Source organism: Entelurus aequoreus, linkage group LG17, assembly GCF_033978785.1.
Source record: "Entelurus aequoreus isolate RoL-2023_Sb linkage group LG17, RoL_Eaeq_v1.1, whole genome shotgun sequence".
In the NCBI taxonomy this organism is placed as follows: domain Eukaryota; kingdom Metazoa; phylum Chordata; class Actinopteri; order Syngnathiformes; family Syngnathidae; genus Entelurus; species Entelurus aequoreus.
In genome coordinates, this window is record NC_084747.1 from 29914418 (window position 1) to 29933566 (window position 19149).

The window sequence follows — 19149 nt, forward strand, 5'->3', positions numbered from 1 at the left end:
TTTTTATTACGGTAAAAAACGGGCAGCTCAGTTTCCAAAATAAAAAAGTGGTAAGTTTTTCCATGTACAGTAATATGTTGGGAAAACATTTTTTTACAGTGTAATTCTGGCGACTAAGCTGCCAGTATTTTTCTGTAAAAAGAACAAAATATATATATATATATATATATATATATATATATATATATATATATATATATATATATATATATATATATATATATATATATATATATATATATATATATATATATATATATATATGTATATTAAAGATTAAAGTACCAATGATTGTCACACACACACTAGATGTGGTGAAATTTGTAATTTGTCCTCTGCATTTGTCCCATCCCCTTGGGGAGCAGTGGGCAGCAGCGGCGCCGCGCCCGGGAATCACTATATATATACATACATACATATACGTACACATATATATTTATTTATATATATATATATATATATATATATATATAGTATATTATATTATTATAATGGATGCATAATGAATCATTAATATCATTGAATATTAAGAGTATGTGAACGTTTGACTCCTACCTTGTTTACTTCCGTGACAACCTCCTTAAAGTTTTGTGATCACTATATGTATAAGCAGCTAAAATGCGCCAAGTGTGGAGGGTGTTTTGCATTTTTCCATCATGCTTGGTAATAGATTTAAATGGGTGTAATTTAGGAATTTTTTTTATGGTGCATGAACGTTTTTCAGAATACCCACAAAGCTAAGAGAGCAGGTTGTGCTATGTGTGACCATGGGGGATTCTTTTGTTTTGTTCTTTCACCATGTCTAGGGAAGGTTGTCTGCGTTGGGTCATATAGATAAATGCTGCACATGAATTTTCACAGAAATGTTTTGAAGTTTATTAACCTGAATTACTCGCTCGTTCCACATGAAGCCGACAAAGTAGCATCACACTTGACGGACATTTAAAATGAATAAAACTCGACGTCTCGCGTGGCAAATTTGAAGGCGCCCGTTGGGACGTAGTTTGAACGCCTCTGGTTTACATCCGGCGCAGCCATCTATGGAATGAACTCGGAGGTGGTGAGAACGTTCCGAAGTCCGACCTCTTGGGGCATCCCAGTCGAAATTGAAATTCCTAGTCAGTGTCCAGCCAGACCCAGAATGCATTGCGTTCCCCCGTCACACTTTCGAGCCCTTTTAAATCAAGCAAAGCGGACCTTTCGTCGCTTGTCCTGCAATGATGTTGTTTTCCATGACATGGATCACAACGAGCATTTGGCATTCGTTTTGCTTGTGCATCGTAGTATCACCAGAGTATATTCAAGGTATTTTGCTGCATTGATTATGCATTTGTGCTAGCTCGGAAATCCTGTATAGTTGTCATTTCTCTATAATAACTAATAAGAATTCTTCCCTTTATATACATTTTAATATTGCTCTCCTCTACTGTCCATGCGCCTTATCGCAGCTCTACTAGTGTTTGCATGATATTCATCGCCATAACTTCTCTGCTATCAAGTGGTGCAGACTCTCTGGACACGACAAACCCTGAAAACAGCTGTGTGTATTATTCCGAAGTACATCAGAAAGGACAACCTGCCTGATGGATTGATTGATCAATGTTGAATAAAAAGCTGTCACACGGTAAAGCAGAAGCTCTACACGGAGCGCTCCGCAAGGTAAAACCCCGCGACGGCGGGCTGTGTGCGGCACAAGAGCGGGCGTGTCCGTGTGCATCAACGCACACGCGGGCGCGTCTCACACCCCCGCCGGGCTTTGGTCGCCCGAGTCCGAGGACGACGACACGGAGACGGAGCAGCGGCGCCGCTTGCTCACGCTGCAGCCCTGCAGCATGCTGGGATGGAAGCCCGCGTGGCGCCGGGCGTGTTTGGTCAGGTGGTCGCTCCTCATGAAGCACTTGTCGCACATGGGGCAGGTGAAGCGCTTCTCGCCCGTGTGCGTGCGGTAGTGGCGGGTCAGCTCGTCCGATCGGGAGAACTTCTTGCCGCACGCCGGCCAGGTGCACTCGAAGGGGCGCTCGCCTGGGGAAGTGTTTAAGATGCATTCATTACTCAATGCTCAATGTTCAGAGTCAGGGGAACATGCTTTATCAGTATCATGCTTCAAACCCCGTTTCAAAAAGCTGTGCACCACAAAATGTGCTCCTTGTAGCACAGGGGTCTCAAACTCATTTTTATTTATGGCCTCTATCAGAGGGCTGCTTGTAACAGCCAATAATATATGAATCCGACTACGCATTTGATTATTACTGTCAATTCTGGACCACTTTGCACTCTGCAGCTTATAAAACGGGATTTTTCTTCTACAAACAAACAAACAAGCAAATGCACTGAAAATGTGTGTTAGTGTTTGTGCTATGGCACCATCTTTTGGACGAGTTCGCTCACTGCAGGTGCTGCAGTGTCCTTCCATTTACTCCTTTCAACCGGAAGTAGAAGTGCCGTTCAGTCTTCTAACTGTCCATAGCGTTTCTACTCGTATGGATTCTTCATTCATCACTCTAGGCAACATTTGTAAGTTTTGCAATATACCGTATCTTTCGGACTATAAGTCGCACCAGCCGAAAATGCATAATAAAGAAGGAAAAAACATATATAAGTCGCACTGGAGTATAAGTCGCATTTTTGGGGGAAATTTATTCGATAAAACCCAACACCAAGAATAGACATTTGAAAGGCAATTTAAAATAAATAAAGAATAGTGAACAACAGGCTGAATAAGTGTACATTATATGCCACATAAATAACCAACTCAGAACGTGCCTGGTATGCTAACGTAACATATTATGGTAAGAGTCATTCAAATAACTATAACATATAGAACATGCTATAAGTTTACCAAACAATCTGTCACTCCTAATCGCTAAATCCGATGAAATCTTCTACGTCTAGTCTCTTACGTGAATGAGCTAAATAATATGATTTGATGTTTTACGGTAATGTGTTAATAATTTCACACATAAGTCGCTCCTGAGTATAAGTCGCACCCCCGGCCAAACTATGAAAAAAAACTGTGACTTATAGTCCGAAAAATACGGTAACTAAAACAATTCGTACTTACTAACCCGCCCCGTGTGTGATATCTGTAGGAGTGTTTTCATGCATATTCGTACGGGCTATCATCATGTAATGAAGCTAGCGTCGTTAGCATTAGCTAATATGCTAACACGTTTACGAGTGTCCGTGTTAGTATTATTAACTTAAAATGCCAATATTTTTGTATTGTTTCGGTTTCACAAATTATTCAGTAAATTCTCCAAAATGTCTCCGGTCTGTTTAGCTGATTGTAAAGTTAGCTTCCGCAGCTAGTGGGTCCATGATAATGACTTCTGTTTTGTTTGATCAGCAGTTTTACTGCCGTGTTAAAGACACCGTTTGGAAACAACTACGGGATTTAAATAAACATTTAAAGAATAATTATGTGTAAATAACTCTTTTCACAACATATATATAGTCCGGTCCGGCTTATATATTGTGTGGAAATTTTTTGTAACCTAAAATTGTGTGTGTGTGTGGCTTATAAAAAAACTATCTGTAGATTATACAGATAGTTTTTTTACTACATATTACTGTAAATGGAAAAACAGTACCACTGTTTTTTGTTTTTTTTTCTGGCAACTGAGCTGCCAGTTTTTTACCGTTAAAAAATGAGGTACCATTTTTCCATTTACAGTAATACACAGTAAAAACAACAACCGTATATTTTACGATAAAAAAACAACAACTGGCAGCTCAGTTGACATAATTTTATCACAGTGATAGAGTTTTTCCCATTTACAGTATTATTTTGGAGAAAACACCAAAAATGTTACCATAAAATCTATTGTCATTTTTACAATGTACAATTTGACGGATAACTTGCTTTGAAATCACAAGTCAAGCAGATATTTAAGTATTTATTTCATATTATTATAAAGCCCGAAAATAATATGCATGAACAAAGTTCCTCACCTTTCTCACTAAAAATATTCCTTTATTCACTGTTGACAGACAAATTGCATGTCCTGTAAACTTGAGAATGATCTGACCATGCAAAAAACGTTATGTTAACACAGGAGTGTCCAAAGTGCGGCCAGCAGTTCGAGTTATGTTGGCCCGCAGCATTCTTTGGTATAAAAAACATTAAGAATGTAAAAAATTTAAAAAACAGCAAAAATGTGTAATGTAATAAGAAAAACGCTGACAATTTGATATTAATAACTCAAGGGTGTCCAAACTTATTCCACCAAGGGTCGCACAATGAAAAGTCAAAGTATGTGGGGGCCATTTCTAAATTGTTTTATTATGTTCAGTTCAGTTAATTTATTTAATTCATAAAAAACAAATGTTATTAAAAAATTTAAAAAAAAAAAAAAAAAATAATAATAATAATAAATATATAGGTATGTGGGCTTGTATTAAGTCTCAGGGAGTTGAACGCCCCTGCCTTACATAGTTCCGGGTCACCCTTGGGCAAGGTGTAGTACCCGAATGCCCCCCCCATCAGGGTTACGATACCCCCCATGAACTACACTATAAGAGGATGCGTTACCCGGCCCGGAGGAAGCCCGGGGCCCTCCTCCGGAGCTAGGCCCGGAGGTAGGGCTCGTCAGCGAGCGCCTGGTGGCCGGGCTTGCCACGGAGCCCGGCCGGGCACAGCCCGAAGAAGCTACGTGGACACACCATCTTCTCTGCCACGTGGGCCCACCACCCGCGGTCGGAACCAGTGGGGTCGGGTGCGCTGCCAAGTGGATGGCAGTGAAAGTGGAGGCTCCGGACGGACCAATTCGGGGCAGCAGAGGCTGACTTTCGGGACGTGGAACGTCTCTACGCTGGTGGGGAAGGAGCCTGAGCTGGTGCGAGAGGTGGAGCGCTACCGGTTGGATCTGGTGGGGCTTACCTCTACGCATAGCAAGGGCTCTGAAACCACACTCCTGGACAAGGGATGGACCTTGTTCACTTCTGGAGTTGCTCAGGGCGTGAGGGCACAGGCGGGTGTGGGGATACTCACGAGTCCCCGGCTGAGTGCCTGTACGTTGGAGTTCACCCCAGTGGACAAGAGGGTCGCCTCCCTTCGCCTTAGGGTTGGAGGGGGGAAAACTCTGACTGTTGTTTGTGCATACGCACCAAACAGGAGTTCAGAGTATTCAGCCTTCTTGGATACCTTGCATGGGGTCCTGTATGGGGCACCGGCAGGGGATTCCATAGTCTTGCTGGGGGACTTCAACGCGCACGTGGGCAATGACAGTGATACTTGGACTGGCGTGATTGGGAGGAACGGTCTCCCTGATCTGAACCTGAGTGGTGGATTGTTATTGGACTTCTGTGCTAGTCACGGACTTGCGATAACAAACACCATGTTCAAGCATAAGGATGCTCATAGGTGTACCTGGTACCAGAGCACCCTAGGCCAAAGATCAATGATCGATTTTGTAATCGTATCAGCTGATCTGAGGCCGTATGTTTTGGACACTCGGGTGAAGAGAGGGGCTGAACTGTCAACTGATCACCATCTGGTGGTGAGTTGGGTTAGATGGCGGGGGAAACCTCTGGACAGACCTGGCAAACCCAAGCGTGTAGTGCGGGTGAACTGGGAACGTTTGGAGGAGTCCTCTGTCCGGAAGGACTTCAACTCCCACCTCCGGCGGGACTTCTCTGCCATCCCTGTGGAGGTTGGGGACATTGAACAGGAATGGGCAGTGTTCAAAGCCTCTATTGCTAAAGCTGCAGCTGCGAGCTGTGGCCAGAAGGTCTTAGGTGCCTCAAGGGGCGGTAACCCTCGAACACCCTGGTGGACAGTGGTGGTCAGGGAAGCCGTCCGACTGAAGAAGGAGTCCTACCGGGGTATGTTATCCCAGGGGACTCCGGAGGCAGTTGCAAGGTACCGACGGGCCCGAAGGGCAGCGGCCGTGGCTGTGGACGAGGCTAAGCAGAGGGTGTGGGAGCAGTTCGGGGAATCCATGGAGAAGGACTATCGGGCGGCACCAAAGCTGTTCTGGAAGACCATACGGCACCTCAGGAGGGGGAAGCAGGGAACCATCCAAGCTGTGTACGGCAAGGATGGGACTCTGCTGACTTCAAGTGAGGAAGTCGTAGGGCGTTGGAAAGAGCACTTTGAGGAACTCCTGAACCCAAATACATCAGACACACCCTCCCTGATAGGAGCAGGGCCTGAGGATGATGGGGGATCGACGTCGATCTCTCGGGGTGAAGTCACTGAGGTAGTTAGACAACTCCACAGTGGCAAAGCTCCGGGGGTTGACGAGATCCGTCCAGAAATGCTGAAGGCTCTGGGTGTTGATGGGCTGTCTTGGTTGATACGCCTTTTCAACATTGCGTGGAAGTCTGGGACAGTGCCGAGGGAGTGGCAGACTGGGGTGGTGGTTCCCCTTTTCAAAAAGGGGGACCAGAGGGTGTGTGCTAATTACAGGGGTATCACACTACTCAGCCTCCCTGGGAAAGTTTACGCCAAGGTACTGGAAAGGAGGGTCCGGCCGATAGTCGAACCTCAGATTCAAGAGGAGCAATGTGGATTCCGTCCTGGTCGTGGAACAACTGACCAACTCTTTACGCTTGCGGGAATCCTGGAGAGGGCCTGGGAGTATGCCTATCCAGTCTACATGTGTTTTGTGGATTTGGAGAAGGCGTATGACCGCGTCCCTCGGGAGATCTTGTGGGAGGTGCTGAGGGAGTACGGAGTGAGGAGAACCCTGCTGAGGGCAATCCAATCTCTGTACAACCAAAGCGAGAGTTGTGTCCGGGTGCTTGGATGTAAGTCGGATCCGTTTCCAGTGGGGGTTGGTCTCCGCCAGGGCTGCGCTCTGTCACCTATCCTGTTTGTGATTTTCATGGACAGGATTTCTAGGCGGAGTCGTGGCCATGGCGGAGAGGGTATACGTCTCGGGGGGCTAAAGGTTGCGTCACTGCTGTTTGCAGATGATGTGGTCCTGATGGCACCTTCGGTTCGTGACCTTCAGCTCTCACTGGATCGGTTCGCAGCCGAGTGTTCAGCGGCTGGAATGAGGATCAGCATCTCCAAATCTGAGGCCATGGTTCTCAGCAGGAAACCGATGGTTTGTACAGTCCGGGTAGGGGACAGGACTCTGTCCCAGGTGGAGGAGTTTAAGTATCTCGGGGTCTTGTTCACGAGTGAGGGAAAGATGGAGAAGGAAATCAGCCGGAGAATCGGAGCAGCTGGGGCAGTATTGCAGTCTCTCTGCCGCACTGTTGTGACGAAACGGGAGCTGAGTCAGAAGGCAAAGCTCTCGGTCTACCGAGCTATCTACATTCCTACTCTCACCTATGGTCATGAAGTGTGGGTAATGACCGAAAGAATAAGATCGCGGATACAAGCGGCCGAAATGAGTTTCCTCAGAAGGGTGGCTGGCATCTCCCTTAGAGATAGGGTGAGAAGTGCAGTCACCCGAGAGAGACTCGGAGTAGAGCCGCTGCTCCTTCGCTTGGAAAGGAGCCAGCTTAGGTGGTTCGGGCATCTCGTGCGGATGCCTCACGAGCGTCTCCCTAGGGAGGTCCTTGTTGCACGTCCCACTGGGAGGAGGCCCCCCGGCAGGCCAAGGACCAGATGGGGGGATTACATCTCCTCTCTGGCCTGGGAACGCTTCGGGATTCCCCAGGAGGAAGTCGCAAATGTTGCTCTGGAGAGGGAAGTCTGGGGGTCTTTGCTGGAGCTGCTGTCCCCGCGACCCGATTCCGGATAAGCGGTTGAAGATGGATGGATGGATAAATATATATATATATATATATATATATATATATATATATATATATATATATATATATATATATATATATATATATATATATATATATATATATAAATATATATATATATATATATATATATATATATATATATATATATATATATATATATATATATATATATATATATATATATATATATATATATATATATATATATATATATATATATATAGTCAGCTTTGTGTTATAAGTGACAACATTGTATTATTAGTTTTTAGTATCAAAATTTCTGCTTTTTCTTATTATTCCTCTCTTTTTTTTTTTTTCAGTTGTTTTTTCAACCCGTATAATAATTAAAAATAGTGCACGTTGTCACCTACACGGACACTTTTGTCTTTAATATACAGGGAATGTCTGTTTTTTTTCCACAGTATAAAAATATGTCAAAATGGCTCCGGCATATTTTGACTTTTTAGTGTGAGGTCCTTCGTGAAGAAGTTTGGACACCCCTATATTAATATATATTCCAAACATTTTTTGTTAGAATAAAATGCTTGCTCCCTTGACTTATGATTTCAAAAGTTATCCATCACTTTGTACGTAAAAAAAGACTAATAATCGAATGCATAGGGAATCGATAAAATGTTATGCAGAGGTGTACTTATAACAATTTGATAGACCAATGATAATATTTATAGTAGCGGCGGGGGCGCAAAAAATGTTTTCTTATTCTTTGGCGGAGCATAACAGAAATAATCAAGAAGCACTGCATTATTAGGGGTTACTATGACATGTTATGATGCACCGTATTACACCGTTATGATGTATAAACTAGTGAGAACTAGTGGCTGCTATGATATGTTATGATGTATAAACTAGTGAGAACTAGTGGCTGCTATATGTTATGATGTATAAACTAGTGAGAACTACTGGCAGCTATATGTTATGATGTATAAACCAGTGAGAACTAGTGCATACTTGCCAACCCTCCCGTTTTTAGCGGGAGACTCCCGGTATTCAGCGCCTCTCCCGATAACCTCCCGGCAGAAATTTTCTCACGACAAACTTCCGGTATTCAGCCGGAGCTGGAGGCCACGCCCCCTCCAGCTCAATGCAGACCTGAGTGGGGACAGCCTTTCCCACAATATAAACAGCTTGCCTGCCCAATGACGTCATAACATCTACGGCTTTTAGAGAGTAGAGTGCACAACTGCGCACACAACAAGGAGACGAAGCAGAAGAACGAGGAAGTTACAGACATGGCGACGCCGTCGACGAGCAAGATGAAGAAATACGCTTGCAAGTTCCAAAACGTATGGAAACAAGAATTTCAGTTCATCCAGGACAGTTTGAAGGGGAAAGGGTATGTATGTTGCCTGTACATTTCGTAGAACAGACTTCTCCATTGAACACGGTGGCCGAAATGATATACTCATTCATGAACGGAGAAGTTAAACAGGACAATGCTGCCATCTACTGGATAGCCTCCGGAACACTGAAATTCAAGTATTTATTTTATTTATATGTATAATAAATTATATATATATATATATATATATATATATATATATATATGTATATATATATATATATATATATATATATATATATATATATATATATATATATATATATATATATATATATATATATATATATATATATATATATATATATATATAGCTAGAATTCACTGAAAGTCTGAAAGTCAAGTATTTCATACATATATGTATATATATATATATATATATATATATATATATATATATATATATATATATATATATATATATATATATATATATATATATATATATATATATATATTAGGGCTGCAACAACTAATCGATTAAATCGATTAAAATCGATTATAAAAATAGTTGCTGATTAATTTAGTCATCGATTCGTTGGATCTTTGCTATGCGCATGCGCAGAGGCTTTTTTTTTTCTTTTTTAATAAACCTTTATTTATAAACTGCAACGTGTACAAACAGCTGAGAAACATTAATCAAAATAAGTATGGTGCCAGTATGCTGGGTTTTTTCAATAAAATACTGGAAAGGACAGAAATGTAGTTTGTCTCTTTTATCCGATTATTAACCGATTAATCGAAGTAATAATCGACAGATCAATCGATTATCAAATTAATCGTTAGTTGCAGCCCTAATATATATATATATATATATATATATATATATATATATATATATATATATATATATCTAGAATTCACTGAAAGTCAAGTATTTCATACATATATGTATATATATATATATATATATATATATATATATATATATATATATATATATATATATATATATATAAAATACTTGAGTTGGTGAATTCTAGCTGTAAATATACTCTCCCCTTAACCACGCCCCCCACCCCGACCACGCCCCCCCCCCCCCCCCCCCCCACCTCCCTATATCGGAGGTCTCAAGGTTGGCAAGTATGACTAGTGGCTGTTATATGTTATGATGTATAAACTAGTGAGAACTAGTGGCTGCTATATGTTATGATGTATAAACTAGTGAAAACTAGTGGCTGCTATAAATTATGATGTAAAAACTAGTGAGAACTAGTGACTGCTACAGTGCCCTCCAAAAGTATTGGAACAGTGAGGCCAATTCCTTTATTTTTGTTGTAGACTAAAAACATTTGGGTTTAACATCAAAAGATGAATATGAGACAAGAGATCAACATTTCAGCTTTCATTTCCAGGTATTTACATCTGGATCTGATACACAACTTAGAAGATAGCATTATTTGTAATAGAACACAACATTTTTAGGTGAGCAAAAGTATTGGAACATATAAACTTAAAATATATTAAAGTGAATAAGACTTAATATTTAGTTGCAAACCCTTTGCTTTTAATAAGTGCATCAAGCCTGTGAGCCATTGACATCACCAAACTGTTGCATTCTTCTTTTGTGATGCTTTTCCAGGCTTTCACCGCAGCCTCTTTCAGTTGTTGTTTGTTTTGGGGGGTTACTCCCTCCAGTCTCCTCTTCAGCAGGTAAAATGCATGCTCTATTGGGTTTAAGTCTGGAGACTGACTTGGCCAGTCTAAAACCTTCCACTTCTTGCCCATGATCAACTCCTTTGTTGTTTTGGTCAATATGTTGCTGCATGATGAAGGATCTCCCAATCAGTTTGGTTGCATCTTTCTTTAGATTAGCAGACAAAATGTTTCTCTAGACTTCTGAGTTCATGTTGCTGCTGCCATCATGTGTTACATCATCAATGAAGATGAAAGAGCCCATCCCAGGAGAAGCCATGCAAGCCCAAGCCATGACATTACCTCCGCCGTGTTTCACAGATGAGCTTGTATGTTTGGGATCATGAGCAGATCCTTTCTTTCTCCAAACTTTCGCCTTTCCATCACTTTGGAAGAAGTTAAACTTTGTCTCATCAGTCCCATAAAACTTTTTTCCAGAATTTGTGAGGATCATCTCTGTACCTTTTGGCAAATTCCAGCCTGGCCTTCCTATTCTCCTTGCTAATGAGTGGTTTGCATCTTCTGGTGTAGCCTCTGTACTTCTGTTCATGAAGTCTTCTGCGAACAGTAGATTGGGATACCTTCACTCCTGCCCTCCGGAGGTTGTTGCTGATGTCACTAACGGTTGTTTTAGGGTCTTTCTTTATAACTCTCACAATGTTTCTGTCATCAACTCCTGATGTTTTCCTTGGTTTACCTGTTTAACGTCTGTTGCTTAGTACACCAGTGGTTTTTTTCTTCTTCAGGACATTCCAAATGGTTGTACTGGTTATGGCCAATGTTTGTGCAATGGCTCTGATTGATTGTCCATCTTCTCTCAGATTCACAATTGCTTCTTTTTCACTCATAGACAGCTCTCTGGTTTTCGTGTTGGTTCTACCTCTAAATGCAGTCTGCACAGGCAAAACCTATCCTACCCAATCTGAAACTGAGCTCAGACATTCAGTGCTATTTATTGTTTGAATAATCAATGTAATTTGGAGACACCTGGGCAACAAAACACACCTGTCAGTCACATGTTCCAATACTTTTGCTCTGATGAAAAATGGGTAGGTTGAAACAAAATGTGCTATCTTCTAAGTTGTGTATCAGATCCAGATGTAAATACCTGGAAATAAAAGCTGAAATGTTGATCTCTTGTCCCATTTTCATCTTTTGATGTCAAACCCAAATGTTTTCAGTCTACAACAAAAATAAACAAATTGGACTCACTGTTCCAATACTTTTGGAGGGCACTGTATATGTTATGATGTATAAACTAGTGAGAACTAGTGGCTGCTATAAATTATGATGTAAAAACTAGTGAGAACTAGTGACTGCTATATGTTATGATGTATAAACTAGTGAGAACTAGTGGCTGCTATATGTAAAAACTAGTGCGAACTAGTGACTGCTATATGTTATGATGTATAAACCAGTGAGAACTAGTGGCTGCTATAAGTTATGATGTATAAACTAGTGAGAACTAGTGACTGCTATATGTTATGATGTAGAAAATAATGAGAACTAGTGGCTGCTATATGTTATGATGTATAAACTAGTGAGAACTAGTGACTGCTATATGTTATGATGTATAGTGAGAACTAGTGGCTGCTATATGTTATGATGTAAAAACGAGTGAGAACTAGTGACTGCTATATGTTATGATGTATAGTGAGAACTAGTGGCTGCTATATGTGATGATGTATAAACTAGTGAGAACTAGTGGCTGCTATGATTGTGACACATTCACCAGCTGTATAATAATGGTGTTTGTGGGTTGCTGTTTATGCGTGTTCAGCATAATTCTGATGACCTGCAGAATCGTGTTATCTTGTTTCTCAGTTCACTAAAAGTCATGACCCAGGGGCAGTAAAAACAATCAACTGGAGCAATTCAGCAGAAGACAAAGTACGCACATTGTGTTCTCTTTCAGTGCACAACAACATTTTTGGGAGAGAGGTAGACATGAACGGTTTTTCTAGGAACAAAATCGGAACACGTTGAATTAGAACAAGTGAGTCACGGTCGCCAAACAAGAGAGAAACCACTTCCTCCCTGACTCCGCCTCCTTTTCCGCCCCCGCCCCTTCCTCCCTGACTCCGCCTCCTTTCCCGCCCCCACTCCCTGCCACTTGCTACACACCACCACGTGTTTACCTCTTGTTTACAACCAGGCGCGAGGGGAGGGCGGGGTCGATGACGTATGCGGAAGCGAGCGCGTGTGTGCGGGTTCACAGTCGGTGTCGCAGTGAGCTGCCGCGCTCAACGCTACCGTGACGCATTCACGCCGACGTGGATGACACCCGCCTATAAAAGACGGCGCCCTATAAATCGATCACACTCGAGAATAAGCTCGACCGCACCTTCTCTTTCCACGAGGTTCCTATTATTAGTTCTCAATTCGCACGGAACGATGCCTTTGCGTCATGACGTCACAAATTAAAACACGGAAGTATAACTTACTGGTGTGCAAAGATGTGCTATTTGGATTTACACTGTATGAAAAAAAATTTGAAAAGGAATTTTACCTTTGCAACCTCATTATACTATTGGCTAAGTTTTATAGTCATAAATGTAAGTTTCTCAATACCCGACCAGTTTTTTGTGCCTTCACAAATTATTTAGAACTCCACATTAAAACACTCTCTACCTCTAACAACCAAAAAGCTGTGAAAACGATGATGCTGTGTTCCAAATTTAAGTTGTTTACTGAAATTGAGTGAGCCTATGACTTTGCTCTTTGTTTATTATATATATATATATATATATATATATATATATATATATATATATATATATATATATATATATATATATATATATTGTATTCTATTGTAGTTACTTTGAATTTACAACCCCGTGGCGCTGCTTTGTACTGTTTTTGTACTGTTTTTGTATTTACTTTGATTATTATTTTACACTGTTAGTAAATGTTGAAATTTATAAATAAAGGCTTATATATATATATATATATATATATATATATATATATATATATATATATATATATATATATAAAGCAATTGCACACACTTGTGTGATTTTATGGCTTTACATTTTGTTACATATATATATATATATTTTGCATTGTATTTTAGTTGCTTTATTGAGTTTACAACCCCCTGGCGCTGTTTTGTACTTATTTTGATTATTATTTTTTATCGATTGTTTGTAAATGTTGCAGTATACAAATAAAGGTTTATTAAATAAGAAACAACTTACTGGTGTGCATCAAGCATTCCATTGAGCGACTCGCGCTGCTGTAACTTCCGTGCACACAACTTCCTGTTTTGATTCCACCATAATAAAAGGTATCTCGTTTGTATTTCATGGACACTTCCGATGTGCCTTTTTTGTTTTTTGCCCGTAACCATGGCAACAAGAAAGTGACTTTTTTTTAAAAAGAATTATAACTTAATGTGTGAATGTTGTATGTCTATCTGTGTTGGCCCTGCGATGAGGTGGCAACTTGACTTGTCCAGGGATGTACCCCGCCTTCCACCCGAATGCAGCTGAGATAGGCTCCAGCACCCCCCACCCCCCTTGCGACCCCGAAAGGGACAAGCGGTAGAAAAATTGATGGACGGATGGAACTTGAGAATGTATTTATTGCTCAGAAATGTCCAAACAGTGGCTATGACCGTATTTGCTCACTAGGTGGCAGCAAATTATCAAGACAATGGGGAGGTTTCATTCATTGACCGGCCCTGACACCCCCAAAAAATCTGTACCAATAAGTATTATTAAAAAAGTTAATTAAAAAAAAACTTACCGGTATGCACCCTAAGGTGGGCTTTGAGGTGAGACGACTTCCCGTACATCTTCCCGCAGCCGCCGAACGGGCAGCAGTGCCGCTTCTCCGCGGACTCCCCTGTCCTCCTTTTGCTCCGATTCGGTTCGGGTGCCGCCGCGGCGTCTGCCTCCGCCGCGGCCGACCGGCGAACGCCCCTCTCGGGCTTCTCCTCGTCGTCCGCCGCGCTCACCGCTGCGCCGGCGGGGCCGCATTTGTTCAGGTCCAACAAAATCATCGCCACCATCAGCAAAGTTCGGCTCTCCTGGTTCTCCTTCGGGAGCGCCCGGTCCGCGGAGACGAGCTCGGACATGATGAGGACGAGGAATATTGGAGGTGGGATAGTATCGTCCACACACGTGTCGTCCTCAAAGTGACTGCGCAATATTAATAATAATAACAACAACAATAATAATAATAATACAACACCTTTCTAACCTGCGTCAACTTCCGCTTTCTACCGGCTCCGACAGTAACAACAACAACACGTCCGGCGGCTAAGCGAATGTATCCATTTGTGTCTCCACATATGTCAACTTGTCCTCTTTTTTTTCCACTTCTGTCCTCACTCTCCCAAGAAACGATTTCGCGGAATCCCACGGCGTCATCGTGAATCGGAGCGCTCATTGGCCTGCAAGGAAACGTGACGAGTTTTTGTGTGCGCGCGCGTGTGTGTGTTTTTTTTTTTTTTTCCAAGTACACGGAAGTGAGCGACGAGCCTTCTGACCAATCAAAAGACGAGGTTGGAGGGCAAAAAGGGGGCCGGGCTTTGTTGATGATGCATTCAAGGACAAATGTTGACTGGGAGTTTTTTTTTAGTTTGGTCTTTATTTGAAGGGACAATGCACCAATGTTCTGCACCAGATTATAGCTAAATAGCTCATTTCCATCTGCAGTCCCTGTCTACCTAAATTAAAGAGATACAGAAATCATGCAATAAAATTATAACATTTAAAGGTAAAGTACCAATGATTGTCACACACACACTAGGTGTGGTGAAATTATTCTCTGCATTTGACCCATCACCCTTGATCACCCCCTGGGAGGTGAGGGGAGCAGTGGGCAGCAGCGGTGGCCGCGCCCGGGAATAATTTTTGGTTGTTAAACCCCCAATTCCAACCCTTAATGCTGAGTGCCAAGCAGGGAGGTAATGGGTCCCATTTTTATAGTCTTTGGTATGACTCGGCCGGAGTTTGAACTCACAACCTACCGATCTCAGGGCGGACACTCTAACCACTAAAATTATACTATAGCATGTAATCAAATTAAGAAAAGTCATAAAATACGCTTTCAATGCTACTACTACTACTACTGGCATCCGTAAATCTCGGAAGACAATGGATTAGCGCCCCTTGGATATGATTTAGTTGGTCATGCAGCGTCTGCTGTGGCTGCACAGACCCACACGGGAGTGACAGTCTCTGTTGCACTTGGTGCATTTATAAGTCAAGTCAGCGACAGGATGTAGTTTCTTGCTCTTTCTCTGAGCTCGCTTCTCATCTGCAAGCTAGCGGAGTTTTGCCTCGCCAGCTTTCAGTCCAGTGTTCACAGTGTGTCTCCAGCTGGATCTGTCCCGAGCAAGCTCTTCCCAGGTGTTCAGGTCCATGTCGGGCGCTTTCAGGTCACGCTTGCAGACATCCTTGAAGCGGAGATGTGGCCGTCCCGTTGTCCTCTTGCCGGAGGCAAGCTCTGCGTAGAGGATGTCTTTGGGGATCCGGCCATCGTCCATTCGACGCACATGGCCCAGCCATCGAAGAGTGACCATGCTGGGAATCTTGGCTTGCATCAGCACCTCGTTGTTTGTCACACGATCGCTCCATATAATCCAGAGTATGCGACGGAGGCAGCGCATGTGAAAGGCACTTAGCCTCTTCTCCTGCGAGGAGTACAGAGTCCAGGATTCGCTGGCGTACAAGAGAGTACTTAGCACGCAGGCACGATACACAGCGATCTTGGTGTTGATTGTCAGCATGCTGTTGTTCCACACTCTTTGTGACAACCTGGCCAAGGTTGTGGAAGCCTTGCCGATCCTCTCGTTGATCTCTGCTTCCAGTGAGAGGTTGTCAGTTTGTATGTGAACTGGCTGACGACCTCTAGTTCATAGTCGTTGATGGTGATACAGGGTGGTTCAGCATCTTGGGCCATCACATTTGTCTTCTTCAGACTGATAGTCAGGCTGAACTCTTCGCATGCCTTTGCAAAGCGGTCCATCAGGCTCTGTAGCTCTTCTTCTGTGTGGGTGGCCAGAGCAGCGTCATCTGCAAACAGCATGTCTCTGATGGTTACCTTCCGGACCTTGCTCTTTGCTTTTAGGCGAGCCAGGTTGAACAGTCGGCCGTCTGACCGAGTGTGGAGGTAAACACCCTCGGTCGACGATCCGAAGGCATGCTTCAGCAGAACGGCAAAGAAGATGCCGAAGAGAGTGGGAGCGAGGACACAGCCCTGCTTGACGCCACTGCGGATGTCGAAAGCATCTGACGTCGAGCCGTCATATTGAACTGTGCCTTTCATGCCGTCATGGAACGACTTGATCATGCTCAGGAGTCTCGGTGGGCAGCCAATCTTCGCTAGGACTGTGAAGAGCCCATCCCTGCTGACAAGGTCAAACGCTTTGGTCAGATCTATGAAGGCCAGAAAGAGGGGCTTGTGCTGTTCTCTGCACTTTTCTTGCAGTTGTCTGATGGTGAAGACCATGTCAATGGTTGATCTTTCCGAGCGGAACCCGCACAGTGAAAATATTCAAGGAAATATGCTATTATATTCCCAATGACGGAGCAGGAAAGGGCTAGGAACACATTTGTGGTGAAATTTCATAGTCAGCGCACTGTCATTCATTAATTGACATTGCTTGAAATAACACCCACATAGTCACCTTTGCACTATGCTGTCTGAGGCTGAGCCAATCAGTGGCCACAATGCTGAACTCTGATTAGTTTGGTATCATAGTAACCAGTATGACTCTAGTATTCATATTTTTTTTTTAGTTAGTCATTTAAGGCTCCAAAATGCTGAATTTAGTCCCAAAACATACAAAGAATATGCTTTAAAAAAATCTGCAACAGAATAAAGTCGCAAACTTTTGAAGTGTGATGTGACGAGGACGCCTGTATTTGGACGTTAATGGTCAATACCTTAAAATAATATTAGTTCACCTGGTATACACAACATAAACCCAATAAACTATACAAATGAAATACCTATGAAATAGCAATATGCCTTCCAAAAATCAATAGTAAACAAGCATTTTTTCCGGGGGTTTCTACAGGGTTCGGAAATTTACTTTTAAAAATCTATATATTAGTTTACCAAAAAATTAACTGGATTACTCTTTATTAAATGTAATGCATTAATATGGGGGCAGCACGGTGGCAGAGGTGTTAGTGCGTCTGCCTCACAATACGAAGGTCCTGAGTAGTCGTGAGTTCAATCCCGGGCTCTGGATCTTTCTGTGTGGAGTTTGTATGTCCTCCCCGTGACTGTGTGGGTTCTCTCCGGGTACTCCGGCTTCCTCCCACCTCCAAAGACACGCACCTGGGGATAGGTTGATTGGCAACACTAAATTGGCCCTAGTGTGTGAATGTGAGTGTGAATGTTGTCTATCTGTGTTGGTCCTGCAATGAGGTGGCGACTTGTACAGGGTGTACACCGCCTTCCGCCCGATTGTAGCTGAGATAGGCTCCATCGCCCCCCGCGACCCTGAAGGGAATAAGCGGTAGAAAATGGATGGATGGATGGATGGATGGGCATTAATATGGAAAGTAAGTCATGTGTTACTTAAAAAAACAAAAAAACTTCCAATGTCTGGCATATGCAGTTCAGAGACGTTTCATGAGAGCAGAGTGTGTGTGCGTGCCTTTAAAAGGTATTGTAGGATTGCAAGCGTGTCACTTCACTCATTGATTTGTTGCTCATTATTCCCTCGTAGTAGTTGTACTTAGCCCACATGTTGTTTGCTGTGTGACGTTGCCTCCTTCTTTTTAATAAAAGGGGCAATGGGGGAAATTCAGCACCACAGTTCGCTCACAATATGACTTACTTCACCAATTATTATTATTAAATTATTACTATTATTTATTTATTTATTTATTTTTATTGTGATTACTTATGGAGTTTATTGTGAATAAATTGTGAACAGGAAGTGAACAAAAAGTTTTGCAACTGTTATGTAAAGAAAAGGGGTAGGATTAAATAAGCTCTGCTTCTTCCTACTCCTTTTTGAACATGTTGAAAAGAGAAACTGGAAATTGTGATGTATCATGTTGTATGCTTGCATGTTCGAAATAAACTCAAACTCAAACTCAAACTCAAACAATAGACAATAAACACTTAGGTATTTTTTACATGTGAACAATATAAATACAGTCTATAATACAGCATTATTCACATGTGAATAATATAAATACAGTCTATTATACAGCATTATTCACAGGTGAATAACATAAATACAGTCTATTATACAGCATTATTCACATGTGAATAATATAAATACAGTCTATTATACAGCATTATTCACATGTGAATAACATAAATACAGTGTATTATACAGCATTATTCACATGTGAATAATATACATACATTATACATTTAAGTACAGTCAAAAAGGAACATATGCATTATACAGTCTGATGGCTGTCGGTATGAAGGACTTCCTGTGTCGTTCCGTGTTGCAT

At 42.1% G+C, this 19149-nt stretch overlaps 1 protein-coding gene across 1 annotated transcript; it reads right to left on the reverse strand.

Annotated features, from left to right (window-relative positions):
* Window positions 1-266: 266 nt before the first annotated feature.
* klf9 (Kruppel like factor 9) lies at window positions 267-15165 on the reverse strand. The gene is made up of 2 exons (XM_062025456.1): window positions 14462-15165; window positions 267-2022 (listed from the first exon to the last, which is right to left on the reverse strand). The coding sequence occupies exons 1-2, from the start codon at window positions 14790-14792 to the stop codon at window positions 1739-1741; spliced, it is 615 nt and encodes a 204-aa protein (XP_061881440.1). The 5' UTR covers window positions 14793-15165; the 3' UTR covers window positions 267-1738.
* Between the last annotated feature and the right edge of the window lie 3984 nt (window positions 15166-19149).

Coding starts and splice junctions, on each gene's coding strand:
- klf9 (XM_062025456.1), bottom strand. CDS start 14,792: ATGTCCGAGCTCGTCTCCGCGGACCGGGCGCTCCCGAAGGAGAACCAG. Junction 2,023..14,461: donor CCACCTTAGGGTGCATACCG/GTAAGTTTTTTT, acceptor ACACTTCCCCAG/GCGAGCGCCCCTTCGAGTGC.